Below are 14,043 nucleotides of genomic sequence, written 5' to 3'. Positions count from 1 at the left end.
AGCTGTGCAAGCTTAGCTCACATTGGTTAGGTAACTTTTTCACATGCATCGACAATCTTTTATGTTATATAGTGATGTTAATTTATATTGTAGCTAGTGGTCTGTTGGGGTTTACACTTAAGAAAGCAGTTAAGCTTACGTAATGCCAACTTTACGTTAACAACACTTTCATGAATCAATTCAATTGTATTATTTTCGATCGAAAATAATAACATTTTGAAATGGAAAATGAATATTGAAATAAAAAAGTCAACCAGGTTTTTTCCCTTTTACTTCAGTTTTTTTTTAAATAGAAATATTTAACTTCACTTGTACTTTTACTTGAGTTGTAGAGATATGCAACACTCTACCCACCACTCTCCCTCAGAGAATAAATATACTCTTTATCTACAGCAGGAATGTTCTTTGTATGAGTGGAGGATGTGACCAAGTTGTTATTATTGCTTAAAGTTTCCATCCACCCACCACTGAAACTTCCTTCCCACCTCGGTTATCACAGCCAGTTAGACAAGCTTGTTTCCAAACTTAACAGACTTATTACTGAGAGACTTTCCGGTCGCTGCGAAGATGTCTTGAAGACGTCGCAGACAACAACAGGTATGCAATTATTTCCTAAACTGTAGATTAAGAGGATTCGCTCTGAGTTTTCCCAATCTTTGTGTTTTTTAAATTGTACTTTTCTCTGAAGCAGCTGATTACGTGTCTGTCATGTTATTGTGTATTTGCAACAGAAGAAATCTGAAGATGTGGCAGTTCCAACCAACAGAAGAGGCGAGATAAAACCTCATAATTCAATTTGTGTAACTCATTTATATTCATGTTGTTTCTTAGGAAATACAGATATACATTCAAGTTTTTGGTCACACTTTTCTAGATAGTGTGTAAAGGACAAGGATGGTGTCATAGATTCAGTCTGGGTTGCACTAGACAGTCAAAAAAACAACAGCGGCAACATTACCTTTACAGCAGAAGACAGAATCACTAATAAAGAATACATTAAACAGTTGCTACCTCAGTTATTAGAATATACAAACCAATAGAAAACTGACATAAATGTTCAAAAACTTACAGGTGATACACTTAACAATGAAAACACATATAAATACAAAAAGCATTAAAACACAAGTTTACAGTTGCACATTCGTCCCTGAACACAGTGAGGCACCTGACAGCACGCTCATCAAGCTATATCCATCATGTTTTAAAGAAGCACAGCAACCGGACACATGAATGCTGGGATATCACTGTTTCTACTTACACACTAGTTAACCTATTACTCCCCCTTCTGGACAAAAAGATTTTTACAACAACACAGCCTGGAGATGATCATAAATATTAGACATCCAGTATCATACAAGATGTGAACGGAAGGTTTCCAGTCTCTCATTTCTGTGGTTTGTTGACGGTGGCGTAGAGGCCGCTGGCATCATCCGGTGCGCCGGCAGAAGACGAGGAAGCTTTCACAGTGCTGTAGGTCACTGCATCATCTTCATCGTCGTTGTTTTTCACCTGAGCATGAGAAGCGAGACGGAAACATCAACACACATATGACACAGGCTATGTTAAAGTGAAGCTCTTGCCAGAAAGCAACCGAGGCTTTATTTGTGATTGAATATGAGTCAAACCTTCGTGTAAAAGCATAATTACGATGAAAGAGGCACTTTTAAGATTTACCGTGGTTTCGTTTTCGGCGCGCCAGACATACAGCTACTGACGTGAGTTGTTCAAAAACTTTCTTTTTAGCAAACTCTGTGTACACAAACAATGTTCTCAATGCTCGTGTTCATGTGTAGAGACCCTGGTGATGCTACGAGCAAAGTTTCATGTTGTGTCGAGCCTTCTTAGTGTGCTATCATAAAAGTGCCCGTAGCACTCCCATTGAAAATGAGTCTGACCCGAAAACGAAACTACGGTAAATCTTAAAAGTGCCTCTTTCATCGTAATTATGCTTTTACACGAAGGTTTGACTCATATTCAATCATAAATAAAGCCTTGGTTGCTCTCTGGCGATAGTTTCACTTTAAGACCACAGGAGAGTCAGATTTGTTTCCGAGTGTCCGTACTGTTGTTTAGATCAGATCAGATCTTTGTGCCCAGACATCACCAACCTATCTCCACGAGCTGCTTCCAACACAGAAGCATGACAAAAGATCCATCACCTGTTCTCCATACGAGTTTGGCTTTCTGGATATGTCAAAAAATAAAAAAAAAAGCAGAATTGGGCTGTTCTTTGAATTTAGCCACAGATGAAGTCAATGTGATAAAACTGAACCGGACATGAGCTCTTAAAGTCCTGATTTTGCTTCCATCTAACAACTGAAATAGTAAATAGGTTGGTCTGATGGTGGCGACAGAGGTGGGGTGAAAGGTGATATAAATAAAACCTAAGTATTCTCCCTCTGTGGAGTATAAAACTGTGGATCTGTGAGATATCAATTGATTATGTACACATTCAGCATTTATAGAGCAACACAGGGCTGTGGTTAGAATATATATCGGGGGATACACACTATCACCAGTATAACCAGTCAGACAGCTTACCCAGGCTTTACTGGTGTTCTTAATGTAGCTGACGGAGGCGTAGGAAACACCATCTTCAGGATCAGCCTACACGGAGGAGACAACATAAAGACAGCTCAGTAACACGCACTCTTAATGACTTCCTGTTTTTCTATTTTTGCTACTGTCAGTTTGATCTGTGGCTGTTTTTTTTTCTGACCGTTTCTCCACATCACCAACCACTTCACACTTATGACTTCCTGCTTTGTTTGTTTTCTTTCTGTTGTCATTCAGGCCGTCTCCTTCCTTCCCCTTTCCTCTCTGTCTTAAGACTTACAAACATGCATGCCAACTGAGTGTCACTTTGTACGGGGGGTGCAGGGTGTCATCTCACCATGTCCTGACTGGTTTCTGGAGCAGACTCAGTCACTGCGAGGTTCAAGCTCCGACCCTGAACAAACACAGGTCACATTTCCATGAATAAAAGACAAAATGTGTTTTATGTATTAGACTATAATAATATTACTTAAAACACATATTTTGCATAATATATTTGTTGAAAATAAATGAAAAACCTATATTGGAACAATGTAGTATATTTTATAACTCCTTTCATATATGAGATGGAAGAATGTGAGTGCATTATTAAAAATATATTTCACTACATAATGTATGAAGACACACATTTCATTCATAAGCCTGCATCAGCCCTTCATATCAGTCTTATATGTAATGACAAGGTGAAAATAATAATAACACTTGCTAACATCTGGCCTTTGTCATCAGTGTGAATTCAAATGTGCATGATCCGCATTTGATCTGAGATCAGTAGTCAAGGGCATGTGGATCGGCCAGGATGGAAACATGACACCTGGGCGCTGTCAGGGGCCCATGAAGGAAGAAAAAAAAAACAAACTTGCATTCTCCATTTTTTTTTTCTGTTTTTCGTGCGCTGGTGTGTTGTTGTTTCACTCTCTCTCTCTCTCTCTCTCTCTCTCTCTCTCTCTTATCGACTGCTCATCATTAAAGGTGACTGGATGAGGGGGGGTCTAGAACATGCGTGGGTGGGACTCCTGGGCCTCTGTAGCCTCTCATAGGGCCATTGGGCCAGGTATTCTTTAGACAAACAAGCCACTGGGCCAATCGTCGTCTCTCTGCTGTGTCTGCAGCTGAGCACTCTGGGTTGAGCCGATGCATGTCTCTCTCCCTGGGCCAGGAGAGTTATCATAGTTACCAAGGCAAGGCGCAGCAGAAAAAAAATAATAAAAACAATTTTTTTTTTTTTAAAACGGCCGTCCATCGGCCCATTATTGATCGGCCCACCGGGAAAAATCCTGGTACTTCTGATTGGCCAGTCCACCCCTGCAATAGCAGTTCTCTTGAGTGGCTGTGCGTGTGTGACCAAGCTTGTGTGTGCATGCGTGCAGTGGGCACGAGCGTGAGCTTGTGTTTAGGGCGGGGGTGGGGGGCACAAAAAAATATTTGCACCGGGGCCTATCAGCATGATGTCACGCTACTGGCAGACACGCAGAGTTCCTCTCCTTGTCGGGCGCACTGCCATGACGTGTTGAAATTAAGGACGTTGGCCTATCGATATCCATCCATCCGTTTCAGAGATATCTTGACATCTTACTTCTTTCTAATCTTTGTTGAGAGTTGCACATGCATGTTACCGATTAGGCAGTCAAAGATATTAAAAAAAGTCACGAAAAAGTCACAAACAGCTGCTACTTTTTTAATAGTAACAGCTGTTAAAAGTGGTATGAGTGAGCTTAAGAGGTGCTCATAGGAGTCATTTTTTAAGATTTAAACAGAGTTGAGACAGTTTTTTACACCTACTTACAGACATGCTAAGCTACATTCTGTTTCATGGTCACTGGTTATCGCTTGTCATTTTTGCTATTTGTTAATTTTAAATAAGGAAAAAGACTCCCACACTCTGTCCACTTCACTAGCAGGTAAGTTTTAATGACAACAATGCCTCCGCACTGAGACCTTCATCAGGTTGTCTTAGAGGAAGGTCTAAGTACCGAGGCGTTGTTGTCATTAAACCTAACTGCAAGTGAGGTGGACAGAGTGCGGGAGTCTTTTTCCTGAGTTTGTTGGCCTTCGGTCTTCTCTTACGCACCTGTTGACCTTTAGGTGTGCAAAAGCTGCACACTATTCATTTTAATGAAAAAAGTCTACACATTTACCAAACTGAATTATTCATTTGAAAGATATTTTTCCACCTGCAAACTTTGTTGACCTTACATACATCACAGTCAGTACTAAAACATTCGACCTAGAGCCTGACTGACACTGGATATCTGGCACTGATGCATATACTGATATCCATATACTGTAGTGGCTGATATTCTTAAACACACGGAATAAATACATAAATCCACATATGTTTGCAATGATTCCTAAAATGTGGTGAGCAATTAAAAAGTAAGATTAAAAAACAACCATATTTGCACATATTGGACAACACACAGATATATCAACACTGACATATCTGTGAGACTGATGCATCAGTTGGACTCTAATAGAAACATTTGATCATTCAGTTTTGACTCACTGTATTTTCATCCACCTGTCTTTTGTTGCCTGAAAAGACAAAAGAGAGTCAAGTTTAGCTTCCACAGCGGAAAAAAAATCAGATTTGTTCAAAGCTTATAGAGGTTTAAAGCCTCATCTGTAAACGTTCTCACCTTTAGTTCTCTTGCATAGGACAACCACGACGATGGTTATTAGAAGTGCGACCACTACACCTGTCGCTGCAATGATGTACAACAACCAATCTGAAAAGTGGATGAAAACATTATTATTCATAATAATCATACTAATCATAATAATCACCATCATATTCTAGCTTCAAAGCTCAGAGAAATACTAAAAGACAAAGAGATTCTGTTACCCATGTTTCCAGGATCTGGAGTTTTGTTGGTTGCAGTTATTCCCATTGATGCTGTTGGTGCTGTTGTTGGTGCTGATGTACTATCTGGAGTAACAAAATGTAAAGGAATGTAACCTGAAATCTTTAAAACTAAGTATTTGGAATATTAAGACATTAGTTTAAAGTGATTATGAACAGCTTATAATAAACATAATCTCACCTGGTTTCTCTCCTGATGACTGACGGCTGAAGCTGAATGTCTCCACGCTTTTACTCTCAAGATTAGTCAGCTCACACTTGAATAACTCACGAAGCTTTGACTTAAGCTTGGTAGAAGACTCAGAGAATGAATGAGTGACTGAACACCCCGGCTTTGAATCGTCTACGCGATCTTCATCCACATTTTGACCCTCATACAGCCACTTCACTTTATGTTTACACGGTCCATGTCTCAACAAAGAGCACTTTAATGTCACCTCATTATGATTCTGATGTTCAGTCACTGGTGAAGATGGAGATATTGTGAGAGAAAGACAACAATAGTCAAATTAACTTCATCATTGTGTTTCAGTATATTGTTCTAACAAGACAGTCTGAGCTGAAAACATTATGATATAAATACTCACTGGTAATAACAGACAGAAAAACATTAAAGTCTGTGTGCTGTCTTGATTCCCTAAACTGTCTGCAGGTATATTGACCGACATCCTCAGCTGTGGCATTCTTCAGAACCAGAGAGCAGTTCTTCATCACACTCAGTCTGTCTGATTTAGCTTTGGCTTGTTCTCCAATCTGCCTTGTACTAATCAGCACTACTGATGATGTGACTCTTGAATTTGCGAAGAGCCACTTGATATTGTCACAGCTGTCATGATCCTTGTTCACATTCCCGCACGACAAAGTGGCTTCATCTCCAACCTTGACAATGGCTTCGTGTCCAGTCCCGGCTGGTGAAACGATGAGAGAGCAAAAGGAAAAATGAGGTGAAATACAGATGTGGCAGTTATTCTGACAGGGTGAGGAAAGTTTAAAAATGCATCTTAAGTTTGCAAAGTTTATTCTGTTGACTTATTAGACTAAGTGGGTTTATAACTCCCATCTGAAACTACAGGGGCTATCAGAATGCTGCCTCTTGTGGTACAAAGCGGTATTAGGAGACAGAGGGGGCTGGGGCTAGGTGGTTAGCACCCTTACTTTGGTAGATTACTCTGCATAACATAACACATTACATAGACGTGTTCGACATAATGTCACTGTAAGGACATTTTCCCGTCTTGATTTGAACTAGCATTGCGGACATAACAACCAAATTGGCCCCTTAATGCCAAAATTAGCTGTTTGCTAATCTACACACACACACACACACAACACACACACACACACACACACACACACAAACACTCACAATTCTGAAGGTTTTCATATATCATCCACAGCCTGATTTATAGAAGATTTTAGTCCTAAAAATGTGGCGAAAAATGTTTTTCAGTGGGTGTGACAGTATTTTCTGATACCAGGAGTGATAAACAGACCTTCGACTCATAAATGTCAACAAAATGAGACAAGACTTTAGAGCACATCATTCATTGGATGGACCTTAATTGCATATTTAAACACAACGTTTTTAGAGATCTTGGAATACTAAAAAAAGAATGCAGTCTTAGTAATGAACTGGAGAAGTTTCATGCTGATAAGTTCAATTTTTCAACCCATTCAAGCATCTCCCCTAAAATCAATCTAATGTATTTATGTAGTATTACATTTTAAAGTTGTTCTTTAATCTATCTGATATTTCTATATGCACCCTTACCTGTAAACTGAAGCAGTAGTATCAGAAAAAAAGACATTTTAGTCCATCTGAATTCAGTCATCCTGTTCTTTAGAAAGGTCTCAGAAGAAAAGCTAAATGAAGCATCTACTTCCTGTCACTTGTAGTGGGTCACTTCCCCATTATGATTCTGCTTTTTCTGTCTTTTGTAGGCGGAGCATATGAGCTTTCAAATTTCCCCTATTTTCTCAATCTAAACAGCCGAAGCATTTTTTTTTTTTTTTTTGACAAGACTTTTAGTGTGAGAAACATTGAGGAGGTCAGATGTTACAGCAGCCTGACCCACTCATACAACTCGTGAAACTGAAGCATTGAGGAAGGAAATGAGGCGGGAAATGAGATGAGCAGGGAGAGTTGACGAGATTTTTGTCTAAAGATGCAGCAGCATGGGAGGAAGCTGTGGTTTGGCCGTGTCCTCAGCCCTTCCGATAATGTGGTGAGAACAAAACTCCTCCTCATTTTCTGTTTAAAGATGACTTTAGGTATTGTTTTTTCCTTTTTTTTTTTTTTTTTAAATATACATATATTTTTATTTTTACATATTTTGAAAAGCATGTTCTGTGCACAGGTACAGTTTTGGGATACCATCTAAACAAATCTGACTAGAGAGAAAAAAAAACTCCAAACATCTACAGTAGATATATTAAATATTGTATATTATATATTAACAGCCACGGGCCGGAGGGGATCTGGTTCGGGAGCCACTGGATCTCATCTCTGCTTTTCGCGGATGATGTGGTCTTGTTGGCTCCTTCGAGCCAGGACCTCCAGCATGTCCTGGGGCAGTTTGCAGCCGAGTGTGAAGCGGCTGGGATGAGAATCAGCACCTCCAAATCCGAGGCCATGGTTCTCGACCGGAAAAAGGTGGCTTGCTCCCTCCGGCTTGGGGGAGAGTTCCTGCCTCAAGTAGAGGAGTTTAAGTATCTTGGGGTCTTGTTCACGAGTGAGGGAAGGATGGAGTGTGAGATTGACAGGCGGATCGGTGCAGTGTTAATTTCGTTGACAAAGACTAGGACGAAAAATATTCGTCAACGAACCTTTTTCACGGACGAAAACTAAATGAAAACTAAATAAAAAGACAGATATGATGATGAAGACTGTGACGAAATATAACTGACACTTTAGTCAACGAATAAAAACGAGACGAAAATGTTAGGGTGGGACGAATGGAGAAGAGATCCAATCAGAGCGAGTCTCTTGAGGGTAGGTTGACCGATGCAGATTACAGCAGAGCCATTCTAAAAAGCCGTGGCAAGCTAAACAGGCAGCAGCATTTACACAGAAGGAGAACAAAGACGAGTTTGCAGAACTTTGCACAGTTTTGTGGACGTTTTCACAAGAGTTAGGTTGTTTATGAAGGTAGATTTGTGTCTTTATTATTCAATCAAAAAAAAGTTTGCTTCAATCAAAATATATATTTTCAATAAAAAAAAACCTTCACATCAATCAAAAAAACCTTTTCAATCAAAGAAAAAAAGTGTTTGAATGCAAAAATATAGTTTTTTTAAAAAATGCATTTGAACACTGTTTTTCTTTGATTGAAAATGTTTTCTTTGATAGAAGTAAAGGTTTTTAGTTTGAAGCAACTTTTTGATTCAAGTAATGTTGTTTTTTGTTTGGGCCATATTATGGGTAGGACATTTGTGTCTTTATAATTCAATCAAAAAAGAAGTTGCTTCAATCAAAAACAATATTTTCAATCAAAGAAAATACTGTTCAAATGCAAAAATAGAATTGAATCCCCCCCTCAAAAAAAATAAGTCTGTTGTCCAAGTAAGTAAGATATCAAGCTGGTGCAAGCACAAAACTAGGGAATATTGTCTATGTAGCTCCTGTTGTAGCATATATGGAAGAGGTTGATATAACTGGAACTTTTAATCCAATTTGTTAATGACAATGAACAGTAGAAAGGTGGAGTGTAGACTGGATGAAATGGGAAATCAAGCCCGCGCAAGGAAAGCGTGTCACCGGCCCAACAATGTGGTGATGGCCAGCACAGTATTGGCTGCGTTGAAGATATTCATGACCGTTGCAATGCATGTGTAACCCCATCTTTCTGGTTCGATCTCAGCAGACTGAAGGTACCACTCAGCAACTTCTCTCAGGTTCAAGGCATTTATTTCAGAAACGTGGTAGGTGGTGATGGTGAAACAGCACAGCTCCGACCCCCATCGTTCGGATCGTCAGCAAGCGAGGGGGACAAGCTGAAGACCTCCAGTCTCTTTAATCAACACCACCGCCACATGAGGGCGCTTTGATCAAACAAATAAAAGGAGATCTGCATGGATTCAGATAGGATTGAACTTTTCCCCAACGAAACTAAAAGAACAAAATAACTTAATTGAATATTTCAGGAATACTGAATGAACATAGGAATGAATTCTGATTAACTTCAACAATCTAAAACACACCTGTTACACATGAGTATTACACTTCATGAATTACAATATCCTTTTTCACATACGACTAAGATTAATTCATTACAACATGTTTAAGCCCTCCTTCTCCTCACTCACAGGAAACAGCACACAGTTCATGCGGTGAAGGGTTGAGGGTGAAGCCCACACGTGGAGTCAGATCCAGGTCATCCTCTGAAACTCCAGGGGGAGGAGTGAAACGAAAGCGTTGCATGATTGTGGTGAAGAAGATGAAGAGCTCCATCCTGGCCAGACCCTCTCCAAGACAAATCCTTCGACCTGTCAGATAAAAAAAAAAGAAAGAAGAGTGTGCAGGTGAAGCTAACCGCCAGGAAACTGATAACTGATGAGAAATAATGCCTCAGCTCACAAACCTGCAGAGAAAGGCATGAAGGCGTCTCGCTTGACAAACTTTCCATCTTTGTCCAGGAAGTGGGCAGGATGAAAGGTGTTTGGCTTCTCCCACTCACTCTCATCATACAGGACAGATGTCAGGAGAGGATACACTGTGGTCCCCTGGAGGAATGCAGACATTTAAAGGCTTCATTATAATATCAGCTACATTCTGTTCAAGATTAGTATGCAGAAATAAAAGCCCAGGTTAGCCCAGGATGCAAATTATTTATAAAGAAATAGTTTTTTAGTTGAGTTTGATCTTCCATATTAGTAATTTAACTCAGTCCGACCTTTTTAATGAAGTAACCCTGGAAGGTGACATCTTGGCTGGTTTTGTGAGGAAGTGCCATGGGGACGATGTTGGCCAGTCTCTGTGTCTCATGGATGACAGCGTCAGTGAAGGGCATGTTCCTCCTGTCCTCGACCTGCACCTGACGACTTCCTATCACCCTGTTCACCTCCTCATGGACCTGGTCTGGGAAATAAAAGAGTTACTAAGAGAGTTACTGCAAAATTAAGAAAGGACTTTTGCTAACTAGCTAAACATACGGAGTTTGTCTTTTACTCAACATCAGCATGGTGTCACTGTTCATACTGGCATGAGAACATAATTCATAAATCATTTGGTTAAAGCACTGCTGCTGCTGTGAGCATTGTCTTGTTTTTTGTTCACATTTTGATTATTGTTGTGTTGGTAAAGCACACAGTTTGAATGGTAGGTTTCAGTATTCGTGATGTGCGCAACTTCTGCTCCTTACCTTGTATTTTCGGGTACTTGGCCATTAGTAGAAGTGCCCATCTGAGTGTGGTTGCTGTCGTATCAGTGCCAGCAGCAAACAGATTCAGGACCGTCTCCATTAGATTATCATCGCTAAAGTGACTGTTAGTCACCTCAGATTTCTGCAGGTAAACATAGGTAGGTTTACATTACTTACATTTAGAGCTTTAATGTTTCATGTATTTGTGCTTGTCGGTGGTTATGGACCATGCATATCAGATTTGGCAAACAGGAGTGGACGCCCAAGTGCCATCATTCCATGCATGTAAAAGTTAGTCATTGGGTTTCTACAAGGTTCTGTGCACAGACCAATGCTATATACTAAGTATAATTGTAATATACTTCCTTGAGGGAATATTATTATAAATATCAATATCAATGATACATGAAATAAAAGATTGTAAAAACCTCCAGTTTTTGCTTCTTAGCAAGAAAGGCGTCTGCAAAGCCTCTGCACATCTGTGGATTGAGGGTCTGTTTTAAACGTCTGAAGAGCTCTAAGTTCTGTTGCTTATTGAAGGTGGTGATTTTCTGGATTTCTCTTTTGTCGCCAACCCATTGGAAGATCCATGGGAACATGTTGTACATCTGCAAAAAACAAACACAAATCCCTGCTATATACTCCAACACTAATAATTATTATTATAACTAATATGGCCTGAAACGTTGTATGAAGTGTACTTACATTATCAACAGACTGTGAAGAAATAAACAGTGCTGACGTTTTGTGAAAGACCAAACATCATTCGACCTCGACAGTTCTGTGGTTTGTCTTACCACAATAACCTTGTTTGAAAATAAATCCTCAATTCAAAGAGCAAAATGTCAAAATGTCCTGGCTCAAAATGCTGTTTTCACCCCACAAGTGCCCAACTCTCTCTTTCCACTTCCACTTTAAACCATGTTTGCATTCATGAAAATGGTTGAAATAGCTGAAGTACCATTCCAAATCCTAAAATCAGAGTGTATACATGATGTGAACCTGCCTGTGGGTGGATCTTATGCGTCCTTTAAATAGCAGGAAACAGACTCAGTTTTTGACTTTAGACCAGCTTTTTGTTGGTCTATGGCATATTTTGTTGGTTTCTGCTGTCTCAAGATAGCAATCTACCGTAAAATGCACCTAATTTTAAGACCAACACACCCAGGGGCGCACAAGTGGGTGCAAGGGTATTTGCTATTTACACAACGTGGGCACTGGATGAAAAATGAGAACTGTGTTAGTCTGAAACTAGCAATTACACCTTGCACTGGGCATAAGAAAAGAGCCCAATGAGTTTATTGTTTTCGGACATTTAAAAGAATATTCTCACTTTTGGTTATGTTTGGACCTATAAACTACTTTGTTAGGTTTAGGCATTTAACTACTCACTTAGGTTTATGAAAAGATTATGGTCTTGATTACATTGATAGGTCAACGGTCACTTTTGGTTTCTAAGGTGACAGGAGCAGCGATGATTGCCAAAATTAAAAATAATCTCCAAAACAGCCAAAACGTTCATCAAGCACAACACACAAAGTTTTAGGAAGTCCTGTCAGTTAACGGGGCCAATTAAGCCAATAAAAAGGGCCAAAAGATAACAACAGCAGTACGTATAGTGAGCAGCAGTTGGTGGCTATACTGGTATATTATCTTTACACATTGCACTTTTAATATTAAGGTCATTGCGCTGAAGGTTCCACAAAAATAGTCATTGATACCTGTATTGATGGGGAGCCCGCAAGTTGAATTCTTTTGTTTGTTGTATCTACCATAGATGTAAACCTTGGGTCATGGTAGTCAAATCTGTTCCCGTAGACAATGGAGCAGATGATATTGGAGACCGCATAGTTTACTGACTGGGTCGTATCAAAGGCTTCTCCTTTAGAATGGGAAAACAAAAGCACATTATAGTAACATAAATAGAACAAGAACAAAAAGGTAACTGACTTGACAAAAATAAAACATTTACCATTGTGTTTCTTGAAGACTTCAATGAGGTAGTCACATTCCTCAATGATTTTGTCCTCACATGCCCTCTTGCCCATTCCAAAGTCTCTCAGGTTAGTCAAGGCGAAGCGCCTCATCTCTTTCCATGTATCCCCATTGGACCATAAAACCCCTGAGATTAAACAATAATGTGGGTTGAGATGACAAACATTTGCTAAAGGGAAAACTGAACATGAGAATGATTTGCTCCTTTAATTTGTATTTCCTTACCGTGTCCTTTACTGAGTTCATGAGCAAGAACAAAGTGATCTCTGTCTCCAAACTCTTCAGCGTTGTTGACAAGTGCCTCCTTCACTGCCTTGTATCCAGCCAGAACCACCACTTTTTGGGGTCCAAGGTAAACAGTGAACACTGACCCATATTTCTTGGAAAGCTAAAACAGTAACAGGTTTTTATTTTTTTTTATTCAGCAAACTCATGTAAAGGCAGAGAATGTAATGTAAGTATTGTATAAGTATTTCAATTCCAGTCTCCTCCTCTCACCTGACATAATGTGTTGTAAGGCTTATTAAGGTCCAGCTGCAGCAGGTTACCGAGCAGGGGAAGGGGTTTTGGTCCTGGAGGCTCTTTCCCGTCTGCCTTGGAGCTGAAGCTGGAGGAGGAGATGAGGTAGACGAGCAGCAGAACCACCAGAGCTCCCAGCAGAGAGACAGAACTGAAGGACTGGAGAAACAGATCGAATATCGCCATGATTTTAAGACAAATGTTTTGACCTTGCTAATGCACCCACAAAGTCTGATTCCATATGAAGCATTTAGCTCTGTGAGCATTTAAAGAATGATACATACATTTTACGACAGCTAGATTAAGGGGAGGGGCAAAGGTTGATGAACACCAGTCAATATTTGCACTGAGGCTTTTTAAGGTCACTGTACTCTGAGAAGATATGTTCGTATTTTAAGACCCGGGTGTGCCAGGGCCTGGCACACATTAACCAGTGGCACTCGTCTTCGCTGAGGGCAAAGGATGTGATCCACAGCTGCTGGCCCTCTGCCCGCCATTACACAATCACCTGTCCCGTCAACAACTGTCTGACTGCATACGAAAATAAACTGATATTAAACTGAGGAGATGGAGGAGCGCTGTGGCGAGTCCCTCTGTGTTCAGGATTCTCAGTCCGTGGATTAGGCAGGATGGGTCGTAAAAAGTATCATCCTGATATCTCAATAACAGGAGGGATTAGAAGTGAGAACTACGTCCTTAAAGAGGGAAATACTAGACAGACTTTAAATAGCAGGAAACAGACTCCGCTTT

General features: G+C 40.0%; 2 protein-coding genes across 2 annotated transcripts; both read right to left on the bottom strand.

The window, feature by feature from the left end:
- Nucleotides 1–790: 790 nt before the first annotated feature.
- LOC115574504 (uncharacterized) lies at nucleotides 791–7,272 on the bottom strand. Its single transcript, XM_030406087.1, has 9 exons — nucleotides 7,191–7,272; nucleotides 6,007–6,327; nucleotides 5,601–5,882; nucleotides 5,402–5,485; nucleotides 5,196–5,285; nucleotides 5,063–5,091; nucleotides 2,894–2,950; nucleotides 2,542–2,607; nucleotides 791–1,509 (listed from the first exon to the last, which is right to left on the bottom strand). The coding sequence occupies exons 1-9, from the start codon at nucleotides 7,249–7,251 to the stop codon at nucleotides 1,384–1,386; spliced, it is 1,116 nt and encodes a 371-aa protein (XP_030261947.1). The 5' UTR covers nucleotides 7,252–7,272; the 3' UTR covers nucleotides 791–1,383.
- Nucleotides 7,273–9,309: 2,037 nt separating this feature from the next.
- LOC115574502 (cytochrome P450 2K1-like) lies at nucleotides 9,310–13,479 on the bottom strand. The gene is made up of 9 exons (XM_030406085.1): nucleotides 13,273–13,479; nucleotides 13,000–13,162; nucleotides 12,752–12,901; nucleotides 12,501–12,661; nucleotides 11,208–11,387; nucleotides 10,780–10,921; nucleotides 10,312–10,496; nucleotides 10,000–10,141; nucleotides 9,310–9,904 (listed from the first exon to the last, which is right to left on the bottom strand). Exons 1-9 carry the CDS (start codon nucleotides 13,477–13,479, stop codon nucleotides 9,717–9,719), a joined length of 1,518 nt encoding a protein of 505 aa, XP_030261945.1. The 3' UTR covers nucleotides 9,310–9,716.
- Between the last annotated feature and the right edge of the window lie 564 nt (nucleotides 13,480–14,043).

Source organism: Sparus aurata, chromosome 22 (assembly GCF_900880675.1).
Source record: "Sparus aurata chromosome 22, fSpaAur1.1, whole genome shotgun sequence".
NCBI classification, from domain to species: Eukaryota; Metazoa; Chordata; class Actinopteri; order Spariformes; family Sparidae; genus Sparus; species Sparus aurata.
The sequence above is the reverse complement of the archived record's forward strand: the minus strand, read 5'-3'. Positions and strand labels throughout refer to the sequence as shown.

Excerpts from the sequence above, each read along its gene's own strand:
- LOC115574502 (XM_030406085.1), bottom strand. The coding sequence starts at position 13,479 with ATGGCGATATTCGATCTGTTTCTCCAGTCCTTCAGTTCTGTCTCTCTG. Across the intron at positions 12,902-12,999 it reads TGAACTCAGTAAAGGACACG|GGGTTTTATGGTCCAATGGG; the intron begins GTAAGGAAATAC and ends GTTTAATCTCAG. Across the intron at positions 12,662-12,751 it reads AGTCTTCAAGAAACACAATG|GAGAAGCCTTTGATACGACC; the intron begins GTAAATGTTTTA and ends CCCATTCTAAAG.
- LOC115574504 (XM_030406087.1), bottom strand. The coding sequence starts at position 7,251 with ATGACTGAATTCAGATGGACTAAAATGTCTTTTTTTCTGATACTACTG. Across the intron at positions 6,328-7,190 it reads ACTACTGCTTCAGTTTACAG|CCGGGACTGGACACGAAGCC; the intron begins GTAAGGGTGCAT and ends TCGTTTCACCAG. Across the intron at positions 5,883-6,006 it reads TTTTCTGTCTGTTATTACCA|TGACTGAACATCAGAATCAT; the intron begins GTGAGTATTTAT and ends CATCTTCACCAG.